The 22,323-nt window shown below is 44.0% G+C and overlaps 1 protein-coding gene across 1 annotated transcript; it reads right to left on the bottom strand.

The window, feature by feature from the left end:
* Nucleotides 1-286: 286 nt before the first annotated feature.
* Nucleotides 287-19,687, bottom strand: SLC25A43 (solute carrier family 25 member 43). The gene is made up of 5 exons (XM_059824467.1): nt 19,416-19,687; nt 16,182-16,423; nt 14,995-15,167; nt 2,912-3,046; nt 287-1,814 (listed from the first exon to the last, which is right to left on the bottom strand). The coding sequence occupies exons 1-5, from the start codon at nt 19,685-19,687 to the stop codon at nt 1,611-1,613; spliced, it is 1,026 nt and encodes a 341-aa protein (XP_059680450.1). The 3' UTR covers nt 287-1,610.
* Nucleotides 19,688-22,323: the final 2,636 nt, after the last annotated feature.

Genomic DNA, 22,323 nt, shown 5'->3' with positions numbered 1-22,323 from the left:
TAGGCGCAAGGCAGGCCTTACAATTACCCCAATTCTTTCTGCAAATCTCTCTCCATAGTCACAGACTGCTCCTGCATCGATCTGCCATTACCTCATCCCGCTGTGACCTGGCCTAACCAAGCAGTTTCTGAGATTTACTTATTTCCACCCCGCAGGAACATAAATGGTACAAAAACACACACAAAAAGCTGTGTAAACCAGCAGGCAAGTCCTGTGCTGAGCCCAGGCTGCAGCAGCTAGGGCAGGAGCACAGCTGGCATGCAGACGCCTTACCGAGCTGCTCCGATTCACACATTGCCACAGCCAAGGCTGGTGGGACATGCCGCAGAGGGCAGAGCCGCCTTCGCACGTGAACACGGGGTTCAAGGTTTTCTATCAGAAGGCACTAGGATGGGGCTGTTCCATAGCTGTACTTCTAAAAAGGAACCGGAGCTATACTGCAGGTCCTCAGGTATAATACCAAGATGATCTTTTATTGCCCAAAAGCTCCCTAGGCTGGTCAGAGGTGTATTGATTACCTTGGCACTGGCAATAACCTAGTGGTCTCGCAGAGAGGTTCCTAACTACAGAAACTACCTGTGGCTCCTGGATCATGGCAGTTAAAGTGGAAAAATCACAGGCTGTGTGCACAGTGCTATTCTGCTGGCAAGTTCTGAGCAACACAGTGCACAGTAGGCCTGGGTCTGTGCATGGGAACTAAAAAGTAGTTTAATATAAAAATAGTGCTCTAAGAATACCAAAACAATGTGACAAGGCTTGTGGCTCTGCAATATCTAACACATTTAAGAACCACATTTTTCAGGAAATATTTCAGTTAGAGAACTTCAGGAAAACTGTTTTTCAAAGCCTGAAATAATTCACGTACATGCAGTAACAACACAGGAGAAAGGGGGGAAGATTTTCTAGTATGCACTTAAGTTTGCAAGATTGTCATTCCAGTGTATTACAGTTCATTTTGCACATTACAATCCTCTCCGAGCAAAAGCACAGTTGTAGCAGCATATTTTCGTCTTTACACCAAAGATTCATACAAAATTATTATTCTCAAGTAAGTCTCAAAAACTGAAGGGCGGATTCTGGAGTGTGACTGAACTGAGACTAATTCTAATTCATCCGCAGATTGTCACGTCCACACTGTACCACTAAAAAAAAGATATGTCAGTAGAAATTCTTGCATGTTGTATGTATTCTAGTCTGTTTATCATTTTTGGCTGACTCAGTATCTCAGATTACTTAAAAAAAAATCCATTTGAATTTTCTTAATATTTTTGAAGATACAATTTATACTCTCATCTCAGTTCTCTTGCCTTTCTGGTTTTATCTCAAAATGGCTATTCAGTATTGAAAAGCACCTAGAATAATGTAATTTCAAGTTCCAATAGCACAGTGTTTTCAAACTAGTTGCATCTCTCCTCTTCAGTATATGCTTGCTATTCATATTGTTTATATCCATTCAGCAAATGAGATACAAGATTCATTCATTCCTGGCACTGATGTCTCAGTACTAAACCCATGCAATCCGCTGAGACGCTGGTACCCGTAGTTCAGCATGACTTTCTTGCAAAGTTCCTTAAGAAAGGTAGCGTGTATATCTGCAGTGGACACTGATGTCAGTTTTCAAGAGCTGATTTCCTTGACTCAAAATTTTCCCTTCGGAGGAGCTTTAATTCTCTCAGTTCTTGTGGCTGTAAACTCTGGTCCACACCGGGAGTTAGCTTGTAATTTAAAGGAGATTCAATATAACCGTTTCTGTACAGACAGACCCGCTTGCAGAATTCAAAGGTGCTAAACATAACACCAAAGTATGGGACAATCTGATAAAACAAATTAAAAAAAGGAACATAAGATAAAAAAGCAATATTAGACTGACTAGTAGCATTCTTAGCTTAGACGTTTTAAGAAAGGGAACTTCTAGGACTTCAAATCTGATCTGATCTGCTAATAGAGCTGTGCTCATTTATATAAAAACAGAGTCTCACCTCAAACTATGCTGGCACCTTCAGCATGCTAAAAGTCGGAGTTTATTATTGGTACATAACTAATTACAACAATATTGTGAGGAACGAGGTTTGTGCTAGCCTATAGATTATCACAACCTGTCAAATACCTAAGCAAATCCTAAGCAACCTCAGCAAATCCCGGTAGGAAATGTGGGATTTATTCTACATAACAGCAGAGTGACTGAACAATTTTCTTCTTTTGCCCCATGCAGAATCAGCAGCTCTGGTGCCATTGGGCTTTATACCAGCCAAGGCAGGGCCAGGCACAGGCAGGCCATCATAATCAATCACATTGTCACGCAATTACCACTCATTAGCTGACCTGTAGTACTCCGTGTAGGTAATGCTCACTGCTCCGCTATAAAATGTATTTATGTAAACTAAATTACCTTGTGTTTAAGCTACCGTGCTGTATTTCATGCTTTCAACTCAGCAAGGGCCATAGTAACCAACACACATGCATTAAATAGCTGGTCAAAAGTACTACTTTCGACTTCTGGGGAAGCGGCTTATACAAGCGTGATTTTCTTTACAGCTTGGTACAGCATGTCAAGTTGGAGCTCAGCTGAGAAGTAGAACTTGTTTAGCTGTTGCAAGTGGATCACTTGCAATCCCCCATCCATACCTTGACTCGTGTGTGTGCAGCACTCCCTTCTCTAAGGACATTCAAATGAACTTGAAAGTAGTGACATCCAGAAGCCAAGCTTACATTTGCGGAAATATGACCAAACCAAGTTCCAAAGCTGGTTTATAACTTGCCTGAGGTTATACCTGTTCTGTCACGGACTCTGTCATCTATAAGCTGCTAATAAGTATGGAGGCACATCATAAGCTTTATAATCCCAAATGTCCAAAAGTGTGTCTTGATTACTTCAGGATAGTCTTTGATTGGGATGAAAGCAAAACCTCACCTTGAGCAGACTGGGTGTGAGTCCACTCCAAAGTCCAAGCACACCTTTGTTCTTCACAGTTTGGCGGAAACAGTCAGCCATGCCAGTAAAATGGACATCAACTGCTCCATAGTGGGGAAGCCAAGGACTCTGTGCCTGTTCAAGAGACACCCAGGGGGATTTAGAACAAGCAAAGGAAAACCAAAGTAATTAAAGATAATTATTTCCTCCATTCTGGTACATATGGAACACTTAATGCCAGGTTTCAACAGACTAATCTGGATTCTTCCGTCAGAAGAATCTTCTTCTTCCAAAAGAATCAGCTATTTTGCCTTGAAATAAAAACTAAAAAGGAAGGGAATTCACTCTCTGATAGGTACGAAAGAGAGCGGTAATTTCACGCAGCACTTCCTTTTGTGCCATGCCACTACTAGAAATAAATCCCACCCTTGCAAAGACAAACCATCCAAACCAGAGCTGCATAACGCATCAGCCCCGCGCCTGCCAGCTGCTCAGGTCTGGGGAGAGGTACTTCACATCGCTTGGCAGGGGAGCACCTATGAGAGGGAAGCTTGGGGCTGGCCCCAGATGCCACACTGCCTTCCTGTAATTCTGATCAAAAAGAAGAGTGCGCTTACTTCGCTCTGGCTGCTGAGGCTGTGTCCACACTACAACGAGAAGGGCAAACTGTACTACAGGTTGAGTAGCGACAGCACAGCAGAAAGGGAAGGACAGAGACTTCAGCCCAGGCTGTACAGGCCCACCAAGGGCTGCAGGTGAGCAGCTGGTGCCTGTGCTCTCTTATCTTTTGCTATACGGTCAGTTGATCCGGGCTGGTTACAGTTAGCTTGGGAGCATCCTGCAGGACTGCAGCTGCATTTCCAGCTGCAGTATGGACAGCGTCTGTTCACATGGAGGAAGTATAGTGGGTCATTTTTAACAGCAAAATCCTTCCTTCATTAATCTCCCACTGCGTTAGCACAGACAGGATAACCTGACCTTGAATAATCCCATCCTCATCCATCTGTGCACATGCAGCCATGGGTTTATTTTGCATTGGCAAATCAGGGTTTCACTCAAACATATGGCAAGTGACACTTCTCAGTCAGGAGTGTGTGGGGATCCCAGGACACAGGTTGATGACTTGCGCGTGCAAGCTGATCACCACAGGGCAGAAGTTTGATAAAAATGGGACTTGTACAAGTTAACTGATTGGTGACTATGGGTATCATTATCCCCTCATTGATCTGAAACACCATGGGGTGTAGCATTTTCTCCCTCCTTGGGCAGACTAACCTACAGCTTCTCAGAGCTGCTAAGCCTATGACAAGCCTCTCATAAACTGACAAGTGGTGATGACATTTTCTAGATGCCTCAGCTATAGTATTTCAAATACTTGGCAACTTTGATGCTGGAAATGGAAACAGATCAAAACTCATGCTCCAGGTATATAAGAGAAGTTGCTAATCAAATAGTTTTAGTGCTGTTGCATCCTCTTGCATTACTGGCAGGTCTACTGCTAAAATTTAGAAGCTAACAAAAAACCCCTAATCACCCCACACACTAACTGCATAGTCGTCTTTATCTACAAAAAAATCACATATGATTTTTTTTATCACTTTTTTTGCGCATGATTGAAATGCACGTGAAATACTTCTGATGGCAGGTAACAGGTAAAACCATACAGCTTCCTTTTAAGACGTCTTTGCGAGGTGATTTTGGGAAAGTAGCTGTCTGCACTGAGACAGAAGGCAATAGGCTTCCACTACATCCTGATTTGTTGTCTTCTGGATCCCCTTTATCATGTCCCGGGTCTTTTACCCCAGACCGGAGTAGGGTTGAGGATTTAATCCACGGTCTTTTACACTTTAAGGAGGAGAGAACAGAAGCATTTGTTTCTCTCTGAACTTTCTCAACAGTGTATCTGATTTGTAAGAGAGTGATCACATCTGTGGGGGAGAAAGTATTTCAACTGTTCTAATTGCTCATCCCCTTTGTGTCTACATCGGCCTTGCTAACTCCATGGGGCTACAGCTGTTTCCACAATTCCTAACGGTGGTGCAAGCTCCCACAGCTTCCTGTTTCAGGACTCAGAGAGGCAGACGTTACGGGATTTAACTGCTGTGATTTTACAGCATTACCAGCCCTGCCTTTGCAGGTAGTTCAAAGTAACGACAACTCATTTGCTACAAGGAAGCTCAGTTGTCTGCTTGGCTCTGTTACTTAAGGGGTGTAAGGGTTTAAAAAGCAATAGCTAAATCTAACAGTGAAAAAGAGAGAACTAATTTTTCAAGCCTTAATCCACAGTACTTGAGAAATTCCTGCACAAAGACTCTCATGACTGTACTGTAGAAGATGCTGAGTGCTGCAGCTGAGACTTCAGGGACCAGTTCAACTAAGAATGGTGATATTAGCACCGGAGATGCTTAGAAGAGCACCCAAATGATGAACGTATCCTTAAAAATGCAACAGCTGTCATAGGAGAGCTGGATTCAAAACCCTGTTCTGCTTTCTGGACTGTCAGCCAGTTTCCACGAGCTTTTTTTGGTAAACGAAGTTACAGGCAGCCAAGCAGTGAAGAGGGACAGGTTTCTATAATGCTTCAGGAAAGCAGGAATGTTGCTAACATGCAATTCCCTTCCTTTTTAAGTCCCTTTGTGGTAGGCAGGGCATGACCTGCCAGAATTAACTGCATGAGTTTGACTTAATCCTCTTCGTTACTGTATACATTGCAAAGATACATATCAAAGGGTTTTGATTACAGTACTCCTGCCTATAACACCAAGACAGGTGACAAGCACGCTGCAGGTTTCAATAAGATTCCGCACACAGTAAACACATCCAGAAGGCAGTTAAAAAGGAACAGGTAAGTCAACCCCCCAGATTTCTAATTTGCCCACAGACATTGACCTCTTAAGAGATTTACTGGAAGATTATTTATAGTAACATTCACCACGGTTACAGCCATTTTCAAGATTTCAGTCTGTGGGGTGAAGTATGCTTTGCCAGTCTTTCTGCTTACAGGAGCAGTATGTGTCTAGGGTCCTAGACGCAGTATTTAAATGAGAATTGTGCCCAGAATCTCAGAATCACCTACTGCAAAAGGAAAAATAAAAACTGTATCAGCGTGTAGTTAAGACTTCAGTATTTTGGAACACAGCTAAACAAAGTTAAAACGTGTTAATAAAAGAAAAAAATTAGGAAGGCATTTCATTGGCACTGTTTTTAATGAAAAAAAATAGCTGTGGGTTTTGGGTGGTTCTGCATCATCTAAGCATGTCTACAACACCGCAATCCTCGCAACCGCCCTATGGCACCAGAGCCAGAAAATGGAAGTAACCAAACAGATCAAACTAGTTTCTCTACCTTTTTTGCAGAAACCTACTGTGACATACAAACCAAACAGCTAATCTCACACCAAAAAGACCAGGTTTATGACAGAGACGTTTCATGCCATGCATCTCAACGCAGCTTGAATTCCTTTCTTTTGACACCCCTTGACACTATGGGCTGCTGCATGGAAACCTGCTTGTTATGAACATTTTTAAAGACTTCCTCCCTCCCCCAGTTACGGCTGTCTCATACTGCAGAAGGCTGGAGATACAGTACAGCTCATTGCGCTGATAACGGAGTGCCAAGTTGTTAGTCATAGTAGTAGCGGGGCTAAGTTGCTAATCCTTTTACCTCTGATGGACAATGGGTTCTCTAAATGATTAAAGCACATCAAATGCAGAACTGGCTCCATCTGCTCCCTCACAAACACAGTCTTTGAGTATCCAGAGGCCAGTGAGCCTACTAAGCCACTGCGATACATCGCCAAAGTTAGTACTCTCTTCTATTTTGACAATCTAAACCCAAGAGAGAGAGACATGTATAAAAAAACCAAACCTACCTGCACTCACATTTTTAATATAAACAAGATATTTAAATAAGGGTGAAGTGTCATGACAAAACCCAAGTTAATTGTTGAAGTTAATTGTTACATGAAGACTCTTCAGACACGATTCCTCCCATAGTCTACATCACGAGGTGACTGCCAGAACAACATAGTCCCATTTTGGGAACTAATCTCACAGATCCTTATAAAGATTTCCCCTTCAATGACCTTCCCCAGCCCCTCTCCTCCTCCTCCTCTTAGGACTGAAGGATGGATGTAGTTCACCGCAGCTGCAGTGGGAACCATGCCCATCAAAAGATCAATCACTTTCATCTTTCCAAGGCTCACAGCAGCCACACAGGGACCAAGCAGAGACCACCAGGTCAGGAAATGGCAGACGCGGTGCTTAGGCCACTTGAGCCTGTGCCCAGGGCTGTGCAGATACAAAATTCCCACTTGCGCTGTAGGACATTTTGGTTTGGAACTATCTGAATTTACATCTATCGGAGACTATTTGGAAATACTTCCCTCTCAGTTCATGCACTTTTTTCCCCCCGTCCCTGTTCATAAAGTTTGTTGGTACAAAGATTTGCTATTTATTTCTTTTTTGAGTATGCAGTACTGTTGGCACAGAGTATGAAAGATCAACTAACAGTGAATAGCTGCCATAGGTGGTATGGTATAGTAATGTATGCCATAGGTGGTATGCTATAGGTATAGTAAAACTGCTTGTTATTTATATATTTTCAACAGATTCAGGTGTCCTACACTTCTGATCAATTAAAAAAAAAACAGCACAGGAAGGCACTTTACAACACAGCTCAAGAGTTCACGCTCTTAATCTGGACGCTAAAATAAGAAGTCTTTACGGTCTGGGTTAATAAGGACACATGCAACAGGCAAGCGTAACTGTAGTGCAAAGGAAACTGAGGGACAAAGATTGCAGTTTTCATTCAAACTAATGCCACTACAGTCAACAGGAATTTCACTCAAGAGAAGGCTGAATGCTGGAAAGAGTATTTCATTCCACTCAAATAAGGAAGAATTAAAATGTGAATAAGTATTAATATTGGGGAAAAAAGCATGCATTCTCTTGGGCTAATTAATCCTTTCTCCTGGAGGCCTTACTTGGTAGTCATTGTCTTTTCTTTGTCAGTGGTTTGGTAATGCTGACTTACGCATGGCTAAAGTCCACCAAAGGTATTCAGGCATGTAGGAAGGTAAATGATGACAAGCTGTCAGGAGGCAATCGGTTCCAGAGGAGCACAGCTGAGCAGCTGACCTCCAGCTTCCTGCACTCTAGGAACATGTTGTCCTTTCCTCTGTAACCTGAACTGGGGCCAAATCATCGCGCCTTTCTGAGATCAATGGCACCGAGCGAGCAAAACAGTTTACTGCTTGCTCGCACGTTTGACTCTCAGCTGAGGCTTCACGGTTTGTTGCCGAATCCCTCCTTTGCCACTGAGCCTGAGCTTTCCCTCCTTGTAACACCTGCGGGATGAAGACATCTTTGATATGGAATATAGAGGTCTTTTTCCCCAAGGCAGTGCAAACCCCTTGCATGGACACCTCTGGGTGGTTTCTGAATGCCTCCCGATGGTTCAGCTCAATCCTTTCAAATGGGTGCACCATTTTCATGCATATTAACACTAGTTTATTTAATGGTGCAAATCCTTAGGCAGACTAGCTTGGTCCCACACTTCACACAGTGAACAACAACGCTAGTTCCCGCATCTCCTGCTGTCTGTATAGGAACTGAGGAGAAAATTAACGTTGTACAGGATTGGAGCTTTACAGAGGACGTATTTCCATTGGCCTTACGCGGACAAAGTAAGGAATTACACCAAATCAAAATAAATCAGATATAAAAGATGAGAGTGTTCATAATGTTTTAGCTCCTGTTTATGGAGTATTTTGCATAATTAATCACCTTACACATCACAGGCACATCGTTCTAAGCACAGACAAATGGATACAAGGCTCCCCTGTATAAGTGATGCAAAAGTATTCATGTTAGGGGTAACAGTGACATGACTGTCTCCCCGCTGAAAATTAAGGCTATAGTAGTTGTGTGGGCACAGCAGCGTACCCTAACCCGCATCAGGCCACGTCAGCTGGGTGAGCTTACTGAGTTTAAAAAAGTGGGCTGAGTTAACCCATCTGATGTGCCCCAAAGCAGATTAAAGGGCTCTTGCTTATACCAGACTGATTGCAGAGCTGTGAGGCTGTAAGAGGCTGGCAGCCATGCTCAGCTGGCACTATCAAATCTAGGACTGGGAGCGTGGCGGCCACTTCAGTGTCTGGGAAAATCATTCGGAGAGAATTGCGTTCTGCCCTCCCTCAGGTCTCCTGCATTTCAAATGGGTACAGTGTGTCTTCCTGCTTTTCTTTGGCAGACCGCTGTGCTGCAGTGCTAAGCTACTGCTGTAATCCACCTCAGAGAGAGCATTACATACTTATCACACCACAGCTCCTTGGATGAACAGGGTTAAAAATCACTAGATGTAGCACAAGCTGTCACAAGGCAGACCTGACTGTTAGATCAGCCCAGTTCTGCTTCCGATTCTTGATTTACGATTTTTCCCTCTTATCCAGTTTTTCCACTGGCACTGTTCAGTGTTTCAACTTCACAGGCAGTGAGTCTTCATGATTCTCTCCTGTGGAAGTCTGCGGATCTAAGAGAAATGCTTCTGAGGTTTGTTCAGAAGCACAAAAGCTGATCTAGGCTGTTACAGAAGACAAAGCCCATGTTACGCTGAGTAGCTTTTTTCAGGCATTGTCTCAACCATTTACTGGACCAAGTACTTCCCAAAGCAGTAGGGCACCGTTCCGCAACAGCCTCAGAGAAAGTGGTATAAAGCATCTTTATAGCAACATCAATGAAACAATGAAAAATGCTGGTAGCTCAAAGCATTTAGACATAGGGAAAAAGAGAAGGAAGGAAGGAATTTTACCAAATCAGACTCTGATGTCTATTACCTATTTGATAATAATCAGAGGAGCCAGGCTGGTCCCAAGTTCAAGTACCACCCAGGGCATGGGGTCCTGGCTGATGCCTGAACCCTAGCAGCAAGAAGGGGAGCGTGAGATCACAGGGAGAAGAAGTAAGAAAAGTAAGAGCTCACACTGCAGCCTCCCCCTCAGGTGAAATATTTTTGGAGTTTTGTCTCTATCTGTGCACTTGTTTTCACAAAACTTGGAAGAAGTTGGTATCTCTTAAACCTCCACTCCTCTGTCAAGTTTAGTTGAAGTTAGACAGCAGGATCAAAAGTCATTGGGGGCAAGGACAGACAGCTAGCAACCATAAAAGCCTTACTTCCACAGGAAATCAGACTAAAAGGAGTAATAGTGGTCCTTATTTTCTTCCACACTATGGAATTTGCCACTCTGTGTGGTGAAATGGCTCCACCTCTGAAAATTTTCAAGGCTCAGGCTCCCATGCCGTTCACTATTAAAGGGTCTCCCTGCATGAAGTCTCAGAGCACGTATGCTTTCGAGATGTCGTGTGAACCACATGACCTAAAAAGGATTTCTTATTTTTAAACCGGGTCATGACTCCAATAACTTTCATATTCCCAGCTGACAAGAACACAGATCTCACAAACAGCAGGGACACCACAGCTTGAAGGCTTTCAGAGGCTGCCATGCCAGCACCAGTGACCATCTCCAATGACAGAGCACACTTTGCAAGCTGCTCATGTTTAAGCAACGCAGGAGCACTGTCTCCTCATTCCAACAGGGAGAAGGTGCTTTTCTAGCAAAAATTTATCATTTTCTTTTCCAAAGCGTTGCTTATAACCCAGCCGCTGGGTTCTTGCTAGACTTTCACCATGCAAAGAACATAGATAGGGGACTATTTTAAAATAAATATTTAAATAACAGTACTACTTTTAAGAAGAGACTTCAGTATCTCCTTTAACTGACTTCAGACTAGAAGTCTGCCAACAGGGCACAAGATTGCATTTACTTTAAACAGGCTACCTCACAAAGGGAATGACTGCTTAGTTTTCTCCAGGTTACTAAGAACTTATAGCATTTACATCATTTACAACAGATTTCACACTTGCAGAGCATCTTGTGTTCCAAAGAACCAAAAAAAACCCAACAAAAAAAACCCAAAACACAATGCAGATTTATAGGCAGCCGAGGCGTAACCGATTCACTTTTGTCACTGAAAACAGGTTGCTTCTTGGGTGATGCATTGCAACAGTCTACACTAACCAAGAACAGTGAGCCTGTTTGTTTATGGCAGAAGAGGGAATTCGAAGCCTAGATTTTAAAACAGAAACATCACTACTGAATGATGCTTTCCCCAGAGAGATGTCCTCACAACTTGAGGATGCTCTGCAGTCGACACCAAAAATGTGCTGAATCCCGCAGTATACTAAAAGTATGCTTATTCTATATTACAAGGGTTTGGTGGTAAAGCTATACGTGAGAGGCATTTACTGGCGAAGGAGAGTTTCAGACAAGCTTTAGTCACAGAAATGAAAACAAATTATACCATCAAAATATGGGGACAGGAATGAGCTTCTGCAATCCATGCAAAGTTTGTTCACATAAGCAGGTGAGTAGTCCTGTACAGTCGATGGAGTTATCTGTGGAACTTCAGGGTCATCTTTGTGCGTTTTGCCTAACAAAACTACCAAAGTCACAGGTCAATTTGGAACGAAGGCTGAGAAGTGCCAGCCAGGGGTATCTGAGCCTACCTCTGAGGGTCATGTGCACAGAAGGAACTGCCAAACTTGGGTATTAGGTTTGTGCTGACCATTTACATGTTTGTAGATTTTCAGTTCTACGCATAGCCTGGGATCGGTGTCATTCTAATAATAATCTTCTGTACGACATATAACAGCTCTAAATTCATCTTCCCTTACTGAAATGCCAGACCTCAGTCCAATATGCACTTATGAAGGTCATCATAGGCAAAAAGATGATGTGGGGAAATGGAAACATATTACCAGTGCTTCCCTTAGACCCAGACTCATTCATAGGCAGGTATTTCCCTGCTTAAGGATTAAAAAAAAAAAAATGAAAAAAGAAAAAGTCAAAAGTGTTCTTGCACTTAAATAAGTCTGCAAGGTAAAAGTAGTACTTGAATATCACTTAGATACTGGATTTAACAAAGAACATGATATTGTGGGATAAGGAAAGAAAGCCAAGAATAAGAAACAGTCAGAAGGATATAAAGATCAGTAAGTTTATGTTCAGAAGCTGATAAAGTATAAGAGTGAGACAGGAAAGCAGTTGACATAGAACATCCCTTTGAAGAACCCTCTCCTTCACTAATCCCCTTCTACAGATGCACAACAAAAGCTGTATTTCCATGTCAAAACATGCATACAGTACCTCTTAATTCTCTAACATGCCAATCAGGAGCAAAGTGAAAAAAAGGAAAACAAAGGAATAAAATTAGAATAAGCACAACAAAGAGGACTCACATATTAAGTAAGACGCACTCATATTAATTAACATTTCTTTTAAGAAAACCATTCTAGTATATTTAGCAAACATAGCATCTTTGTAAAAAGAAAAGTAAACGTAAAAAAGTAAAATGATAAAGAGCATTCTAATAGCAGAGGGGGAAGAAGCCATGGTTACAGAGCAAATCTGACATCATAAATCATCACCAAAACACAGCGGAAGAATTGTTCACTGACAGTCAGCTCCTACTCCCACAGATGTCAGTGACAGAAGCTGCTGACGTCAGAAGTGTAGGATTCAGGTATGTAAAATGAGAAAGGATTAAACAAAATTATTACAACTGAGATTAAAAATAACACCTTATCCTTCCTCCCATAGCAGAATTCATTTTCTAGTCTGTGCAAACAATTCAAGCTTTGTCTAGATGAGATGGATGGAGCTAACTCTTCCGGCTGCCTAGCGTGTCAGGTAAAGATCTGAACTGGATGTTCTGGTCTCAGGCTTGTACTCCATCCCAGAAACAGAGAAGACAGCCTTGTGTCCTAGTTTCTCAGTTTTTGACACTCCTGAGACTGCCTTACAACTCCCTGGCTCCCCATCACCAATCGGTTCACTGGAAAAGTTGTCTTTGGCAATATACTACCTCCATCTGCCAGATCAGTGGGACAGAAGGGAAGGAAGAGAAATCTGATACTGACCTCGGCAATGTGCTGGGTTCCTCTTCATACACACCACCAGTGTTAGTAGCTTCAAAACAAAGCCAGCATTCCCCTACATGCACTGCAGAGCACTCACACCAGGCGCGGGGGTAGCTGAAGGCTTTGGGACACCCCTCTTTTTATCAGCTAGAAAGCTCAATCACTGCATGGAGGCTGATCAGAATATGTCTGAGAAAAACTGTGATCAGAAGTATTTTTTCCCCTGTTTTCTACAGAACACTGAAATGACTTGAACAAATTATGGGCTTTCACACCTAGGCAGCTACTTCTTCTGAAACATCTTTGCCTTCTCCTGTGCCTTCAGAATAAATCACTGAACAGGACGTGTTTCTCTAAGCTTGGAAAATCAATGTTCAGTTGTTGCAATGCATCTATTAGGAAAAAACCTCTCCGTTGTTGAGTCTTTTTTCAGTCCAAAGTATTTTTAGCATATCTACTTCCTACATATTTAGGCAATAAATCCAGTTCCCTTCTTACTTCTAGACCTGCCAGTCAGAAGTTTTAAGCATCCCTTTGGTGAAAGAGTACAGCCTAGTGGCAGGGAAATGAAAGATGGGCCTCTTCCACTTCTCTACTTGCCTGTCAAGACAAAGCTTGACACAGAACTTAACATCACACCAGTTACAACTGAAAGTTACTTTTGAAGGGATTACAAAAACTGAATGTTCAAGTAACTGATGTATCGACAGAAAATATTAAAAGGGAAAAGGCACAGTAAACGCCTTTCTTTTCTTTACTCTTTAGGGCAACAGTATTGCTGTGAGCCTAAGGATATAAAGAAAAAGAGGACTTGTAAGGAGTAATTGCTTTCCTTAGACCCACTGATACAGCTGGAAAAAATGATCAAGTTTTCATGCTCAGAATCTCTTTCTCACCTGAGACATTTTATGAGATACCTGATGAAAGGCCTCAGCTTAAAGCTTGACTTCTAGACACATCAGCTACACGAGCTGGTCTAATAAAAGACATTACTTCTCCTGCTGAGGTCCTCCGTTATGAGACGGAGAGAGGGCAACGAAGGCTTCTGTGCGACTGGATCTGAGCCCTGTCTGAAAAAGGGAACCTGGGGAGCAGGAGAGGGGAATTCACAGTTTCACTGACATTTTGCTAGCTTATGACTTACCAACCAGGCTACCACTTGATGAGGGGGAGGGGGACCTATATAATACTGCCACACCAAATAACTGCTTTTTTTATAAGCTCACAAAAGCTTCCCATAAATCTGCAGTCCCAAGAACTAGGCTGAAAGAACAACCTCATATACCACAGCCAGAGAGCCACCAGACAATGACAGCTATTTACTGTCACTCTACCAATGAAGTTCTAATGAAAAGTCAATATCATCAAATGAATTATGTCAGTAGGATGGAAGCTGTGGGGTAGTGATTGTTTTGTGGGGTTTGGTTTTGGGGTTTTTTTGATCATTACTACTAAACTTTAGGAGAAAGGATCAGCAAGATAATATAAAATGATATAGTAACTTGATATAGTAACTCTTGTGTTGCTAATGCTCCAGGAAAGCAGCAGCACCAGCAACTGGGAAGTCACTTGTTAACCAGAGGAGTCAGAAATAAGAATGAGGACACTTACGACCCTTCAGACTTAATACCTGCTGTGCAAGTTTCTTGTGGTTGCCAGTACGTAGGTCAGGCATAAATGGCAGCCACACAGGCTCTGAAAATGACAGGGATCTCATTCATCCTCCCTACCACCAAAAGGACTGAATGCCTGTATTTGACTGAAGGTTTGCCAATGCTAAACTGTGAGAATTTGATGGAATTGGTATGAAAAAGAAAATAAATAAAGCTAAAGATACAGAGTCTGAGAGTGTATATATATCCCATGATAGTACTTGAACCCACCTTAAAAGTGTAACAGCACACTTGTAACAATAATTTTCAGACTTTAAAAACAAATAAGCAAACAAAAAAAAAACCCAAAACAAAAATAAATCAACCTAAAACAAAGTCTCTGTAGCCTACTGTAAGAGAAAAAGTGGCACTCATGATCATCTGGCTAGTCTTGTCCCAAGCTCCTGCAACAAGCACCTATAATAAAGAACTAGTAACACGAATGCTCTATACCTGCATCTTCCTCTTGACAGTCTCAAAGGGGAAAGAAAGTGTCTGTGCCACGCCAGCTGCGACACAGCCATTTATGAAGTTCTGAAGAGGCGTGAAATTAACTATGGGTTCTCGCCAGATTTTGTCCAGATTGATGTAAACAAAGAATGAGCCCGCAGAAAATGGGACAGCACCTAGAAAGCAAACCAGACAGGTTTATCAACACACTGTACACTAAGGAAACAGAGCTGCTCATCACATAACCTAGAAAAATGGGATGAGCCGTTGCCATTTTACACCTTGCATTGCTCAAACCAGATCAATATTTTGAAGAACTTTACTTTTTAGTCACTGCTTTACCACCAAACACCCATATTGTAGCATCTAGATGTGCTGATAGGGGCACATATTTACCTATTAAAATGTGCATGTTGTCAGAATTATTAACTGCTTTAGTCTTATGACAGGTCAGCTCTTTCTCCAGGTTATCTCTTTTGTGACATGTTCTTTCTCCAGTCCAACCCAACCCAACCCTAGCAGTTGTACAGGTAACCAGAATTGCCTCTTCAGTCAAGCTGATGAGGGACACTTCTGTCATCTTATGTTTGTTTCATGCTCTCATCAATTTTATAGTGGGATTATACATTATTATTATTACTATGCATTTTTTATAATGTCATATTGTGAAAAAGTGGACTCAAAGTTAAATGGCATTTTTAAAAGCTACGGAGAGTTAAGTAAGTAATTAAAAGTCATTTCACGTAAAGAGAGAATATCACTAATCTTCACTTTTCACATCAGTTATATATTACTGCTCATACTGGTTTCACTGAACAGCTAGGGAGACACTCTCACACCTAGATAGGAATTAGGAACACTATGTGTGTGTATATATATATATATATATAAATTTTTTTAAGAGTTAAATGGTGGAAGTCTTGCATCCGAGCACAACTAGATCATCTGTAAGAAGGAAAAGAGTATTTTGTCGAACGCTTGACCATATATAAAATGCTACGCACTTGGTCATAGTTTGAAGTGATAAAGCTGCAGCAGAGGTAATCAGTATTGTTGTGCCTCGTAAATCTACATACCTTCTACCGAACAATATTACTATTTGCTTCTGAAATCAAGTGAGCAAACAAACGCACTACATAGCTGCAATAAACAATGTGCAATGAGGTGATTTTTCCCCATTGTTATTTTACCTAATATAGCTGGTGAAACGCCACGATAGAGTGCAAGGAGTCCTTCTTGATGATAAATTTTGTAAAAAGCATGAAGAATTCCTTCATAAGATGGTTCCAGTCGGTTCTGCACAATGAGCCGTGTTTTAATTACGTCAGTGGGGTAAGTCACGATGGTTGCAACCATGCCAGCCAGACTCCCTGCCATGATGGCTCTCCAGTGGGAGATATGACCCAACTCATCCGTGAAAAGTATAACAAGTCTAGAGTAAACACACAGAAGCGGTACTATTAATGACAGTACAAACAAAACACATGAAAAAATAAGGCAGACAATTCTCTATGTAATTATTCTTCTGTCCACAAGCCCCTTCAGCAGCAGGAGTTGAAACCTGAACACGTATTTCATCCAAGACCTTACTATATATAACACCACACAAGCATCAAAACCTCTGTGGAACAGAACATGTGAACGGGCAAACATGGGCAGGGTCCAAAAAACATGCCTAAGAGCCCAAAGAGGTTTTGGGTAAATCCACTCTGCACAGAAGTGCCGAAATGCAGAAGTTCTAGTTAACAACTAAGTCAGGGGCTGGAATATATAACTCTGCAAATGCAATTTGCTTTGATTTTAGTGTTACTGAGCTAAAATACTTCCAGTACTTGAAAGAGCTTTTTTAGAGGTAGCTTGCATAGCTCTACCTGCACCACAGTTCCCAGCACAGACTAAGCTCACATAGCTCGAGTTGTGGTCCTGCGCTGGAGGTCCAGAGCACCAATTCAACAATGAAAAAATCTTCAAAGATACAGAGACTAATTGTTACAGAATCCTCATTTGTATTTCCACCTACAGGATGGAAATGACTACGACTTAAAACATATCTGCAAGAAATTCTCTAATCATCAGACGTCAGTTAGAGACATTGGTCCAACTCCCCAGTCACAGTTATCATGTAAGAAGAAATACGTCGATAACGTCATCACAGGCCTTCTGAAAACAACTGAACCTTCCTCTGTTGCAGGAGGGTCCCCAGGGATACTTCTATAGCGAAGACTTACGTGCAGGCACTATTATGCTCAGGAAGTTAAGTCTAAATTTGAAATTTTGAAGTTGAGGCTTAGAGTTTTAAAGGCTAACCTACAATTCACACATTGGTCTTTTCTATGTACACAGGGCTCTCCTGCATCAGGGAGAAGTGTCACAGAAGCAGCAAGAAACAAGTACAAGGACTTGAGAGGAGAATCTTCACTGGAGGTAAAGAAACATATTATTCTATTTTGGAAGCATTAACTAAACTGCCTAAACAGCAGATTTACATTTAAACTACATGGCATTATCATGTCCAGAACAAAATAATTTTCAAAGATTTACAAGTCACTACTTGCTCAGTTGATTTTTTTTCACATAAGCGTGCATTTTCTACTGCATGACAGATCCCTGCATCTACTTGTCTCGTGCCCTGGAGAGAGCCCAGAGCAGAAAGACTAGCCAAGCAGAAGCAAAAGAGCATAAACTTTTTTTCCGATGTGTCTTGTACAGTCCCTAAAGCAACACAGCCTGATTTTCCTGTGTGCGCACAAATGCGTGGGGAGGGTGGTGGGGTGTCTCTAGGCACCACCCAGATAACATTTAAAACCGCCACCGAAAGACAGAGTCTGTGCGCAGCACCCGCAGCCGGAGTGCAGAGTCAGCTAACCCCCCCTTCCCCAGCCCGCTCCCCCCGCACCGCTGCTCCTGGGGCTGCTGACTGTGCCCAGCCCAGCTCCTTCTGCAACCGGCATTATTATTTACTTAAGTTACCGGGTAACATTTCTCTTCTTGTGTTTCTTGCCTTTATATATGCCATTCTCCCACTAGAAAATACATTTAAAAATCCCCAAATAATGTTATCAAGAAATACGTGTAGGCAGCTTTTATTTAATTTCCTGGTGGCCTACTTCCACTTGTAATTCCAAAGAACAGCCCGTGCAAACCAGAGACAAACTATAGCCTTGCAAAGGGAATACACTGTTTCAAGCTGAACAAACAAGGAAGTCAGCTATTTTTCTCAAAATCGACTGGTTTATACTGGTGCAACACACTGACTCTTCTGGCAACTTTAATTTACATTTAAACCGCTGTTTCTGCCTTCCCACAGCCATTATCCCTCCCCTTGTTTGACCACCGCGTGCATTACAAGCAGAAGGAGGCAACAAAGCTGCCCAGTTCCACGGTCGCCCCATCTATCATTTCCCAAAAGGCGCAGGCAGAGCTGGGAGGGTGACTCTTGCTCAGCCAGATGAATGACAAACCCCAGCAGCCTGCGTGGCGTCAGCCCGGGCGAGAGCCGCAGCGGGCCGGATTGGCCAGCGCGGGCTGAGCCCAGGCTCTCCCCACCCAGCACGGCCCACGAACTGGAATAAACCCATCGCCCAGCTGGGCGGAAATGTCAAGTGCATACCATGCGCACAGCTGACCTTAATGAAAAAAAAAAAAAGAAAGAAACCCAACCCTCGAAGTGGCAAAACACGCCGGTGCGTGCAAACAGTCAGGCACTCCTTTCCAGGGCTGAAAGATACTGGCAGCAAAAGGGAATCCTAGGAAAGAGCGTGGGTCGGCAGAGCTCAGTCAGCACTGCTCCGTGTTGATCCTGCTGCAGTCCTTCCAGTGTTTACTTTAATTTAATGTCTGTGTATTATGGAAAACAAGGTCTTAAAACAAAGGATGTCACACACCGACTTCAAGACCGATCAAATTTGCATAGCAGCCACTGCGTAATAGGGTAAAAGATTTGCATCGTGATTTTGTTGTTATTTTCTTTGATACAGACAATATAAATACTTGAGAGCATATAAATGACTAAAATAAATTGGTTGCAAAGAGGAGACGATGCAGTCACATTCGTGGGTAGCACCGTGACTTCATTTCTAAAGGAACCTGGCTGAGCAGAAGAGATTTCACAGACTATCGACGCTTCACCTTTTGAAGAACACCTACGACTTCATAAGCAGTGGCTGGCGTATCACCAGGCCCTAAGAGCTGCTACGCGCTGAATAAACTAGATGAAAGAAGTTATTAGCCAGGGTACGCGTCTCCGGGGAGAGGGGACACAGGAGCAGCTCGCCATCCGGCGGAGACAGGGACGTCAGAGTGCCCCTGCGGACTAAGCTCTCCACTCCCCATCCCCTCTTTTGTAAGAGACACGAAAGGCCGGAGCAGAGCGCACCCCTCTCCGCGGAGCCCCGTCCCGGCCGGGGCCGGGGCCGCTCGCTTACCGGCGGGAGGCGGCGAGCTGCAGCGCGCTGTAGGGGAAGAGGCGCAGGCAGGCGGTGAGGTTCCCCTTCCAGAGGGCCCGCACGCCCTCGGCGCGGCACAGGCTCTGCCCGGCGCCGCGCAGCCCCCGCCGGCAGTGCCAGGTGCCCACCTGCGCCAGCACCGTCAGCAGCTCCAGCGGCGCCGTCAGGCTGAGGCTCAGCGCGCCCGCCAGCCCGGCGCAGCCCAGCCGCTGCAGGGCGGTCACCCGGCCGTCCCGCCGCCAGGTGGCCATGGCCCCGCGCGGCCCCGGCCGGCGCAGCGGCTCGGCGCGGCGGCACTGCGGGACCCCGCAGCGGCGCGCCCGGCCCGGCCCGGCGGGGCGCGGCCAGCGCGGGGGCGGCGCCGCCGGCCTCGGCCGCCGGAGGGCGCTGTAACGCGGGGCGCCGCCCGCGCCCGCCCTGCCCGGGGCGGGGCCACCCCGGCGGCCCCGCTCCCGCCGCGGTCGCGCTGTCCCGAGGCGGAAGGGGAAAGCCGGGGCCGGGGCCGCCCGGCGTCCCTTCCTCTGCGACAAGGCTCCCGAAAGGGGCGGCGTGCTCTCCGCGCCGCGGCCCGGGTGTGCCGTGGGCGGGGGATTGGTCTGCTTGTATTTAAATTCACGTAGCGGTGCACTGTTTGCATTTTGTAGCAGTAAAATAAAGCCCTCACAACAGTGACCTAGGTGCATTCAGGACGCTTCCCTCTGCCTTTGAAATCAAACACCCCCACAGTGATCAAATGCATCCATTGGTTGCTGCTCACTTCCTGCACTACTGGCCCAAAATACTGCTTGCTAATGAGTGAGTTCTGCTGCTGAAGCCCTGTGCGGTGATGCTGAAAGTGAGGAACTGAGTGGACATCGTTAATAAGATTTACGAGGTCATGAAACAAAGTCGGTACCGAGCCCGCGATCGGGACGGTTTTCCAAGATGAATAACTCAATAACAACTAGTTTGTTATTAAGCAGGCATTCTTTAATACAGCACTGGGCAGCACTGGGGATTTGTCCACCACGAGTGCTCCAACGGGTTAGCAAAGCACCTCAGTTCATATACAGAAAAATCATACATATTCATCAGAATTCTAAAAAGGGCGGTCTTATGTGGATGATATTCATTTGCATAGTCCAAGCATGCGCAGTAAAATTAGGGTTAGGTTCTTTTCACCCTCCGGTGGTCGTTCATAGTCTTCCTCACGCTGTCCGCTAGTTGAACTTCGGGCTTCCGTTGTCCATACATGGTCATGGAATTGGCTCATCCATCCTTTGGCCTCGGAGTGTTACAAAAGGGTCAGTTTGAACTAGTTCTTTGGCACTTATCTTGAAACAAACGTCCCGAGTCCCTGTTATCAATGATATACTCAGGAGGCATAATGAGCTACCTCAAGGCCCATTTGATCTTGCCAGGAAGGGAGTTACACGTCTTGAAACATCCTATTATCAACTCTGCTCAGCAAATAACTAAAACTATGCAAGTAAAGCTTTTATGTATCACAGTAGGGTCTCAGCCAGGGACCGTCAGTGATTTAACCCTTCATTCAGTCAACTAGTTCAGGCTTTGTTGATGTGCTACCAGAGAAAAGAGGGAAAAGGCACGGGCAGGGGAGAGAAGAAAGTGGAAAGGAGATACAGGTAGTGGCCAGGATCTAAGGAACAAGCAGATAACAGCTAGTAAGAAGGCAGTAGCAGTGATTTGCTCCAAAACAGGATGTCTGCTCTGTTTCTTGTCATATTAAAAAAGAACAAAAACCAACCCAAACAAAAAACCCAAACTGAAACCTTAATTAGCCTGCATGCAGTACCTTTTTATAGCACATCCAACAAAACAGTACAAGAAGTTGCCCCTTAGCCCACCTTTGGCAAGAATGCTCTGCTGCTGATCCAACAGAGTATTCCCAAATCAATAAAAGAGCTAGAAGACATCTCTCTAGTTGCCAGAAATTCAACTACTTATGGCGTTGTATTTCCTTGGTGGGAAGAGAGTATTTATACACCAGGGAGGGGGAAAAACTTCCTTGGTGGGAAGAGAGTATTTATACACCAGGGAGGGGGAAAAACTCAACCATTTAAAGGAAAAATTAGAAACAAGAATAAATGGGTATAAACTTGCTATACATTAATACTGCTTGGAAACAGAAGACTTCTAACCATAAAAGGGTGATATTTCTTCTAGGGGTTTGTCTTTCTTGCTTGTCCGCACAAGACAAACCTCAGTTTCAGATCCTTCCTGAGCACAGGTTTTTTCCATCCAGTCTTCCCATTTGCATTACTCATTTTTGGTCGAGGTTTTATGTACTTTTTCTGGCTGATACAATGAATCAGCAGATGACCTCAGCCTTCCATAGCACAGTCTAATCCATGGAGAAGTTCAACAAAGACAAATGCAAGGACGTGCACCTAAGAAAACATATTCCAGGAGTGCAGCACAGGCTGGGATCTACCCAGCTGGGAAGCAGCTCTGTGGAAAGGGACCCGGGTGTCCTGGCAGACAACAAGCTCAATGTAAGCGAACAGCGTGCTGCTGCAGCAAAGAAAGCCAACAGGACGCTGGGTTGCATCAACAAGGGCATCACCAGCAGAGACAAAGAAGTCATTATCCCACTCTACTCAGCGCTTGTCAGGCCACGCCTGGAACACTGTGTTCTTTTTTGGTCCCCACTGTGCAAAAAAGATGGGGACAGGCTGGAGAGGGTCCAGAGAAGGGCCACAAAGACCGTCAAAAGGCTGGGAAGCCTGCTGTGTGAGGAACGGCTGGGAGAACTGGGTTTGTTCAGCCTTCAGAAAAAAAGGCTTAGGGGAGACTGTATCATCATGTTCCAGTATTTAAGGGGTGGCTACAAAGACGATGGAGACTCCGTTTTTGCAAGGAGTCACATGGAAAAGACAAGGGGTAG

Source organism: Gavia stellata, chromosome 14, assembly GCF_030936135.1.
Source record: "Gavia stellata isolate bGavSte3 chromosome 14, bGavSte3.hap2, whole genome shotgun sequence".
Lineage (NCBI taxonomy): Eukaryota > Metazoa > Chordata > Aves > Gaviiformes > Gaviidae > Gavia > Gavia stellata.
This window is presented reverse-complemented; position numbering and strand designations above follow the sequence as displayed.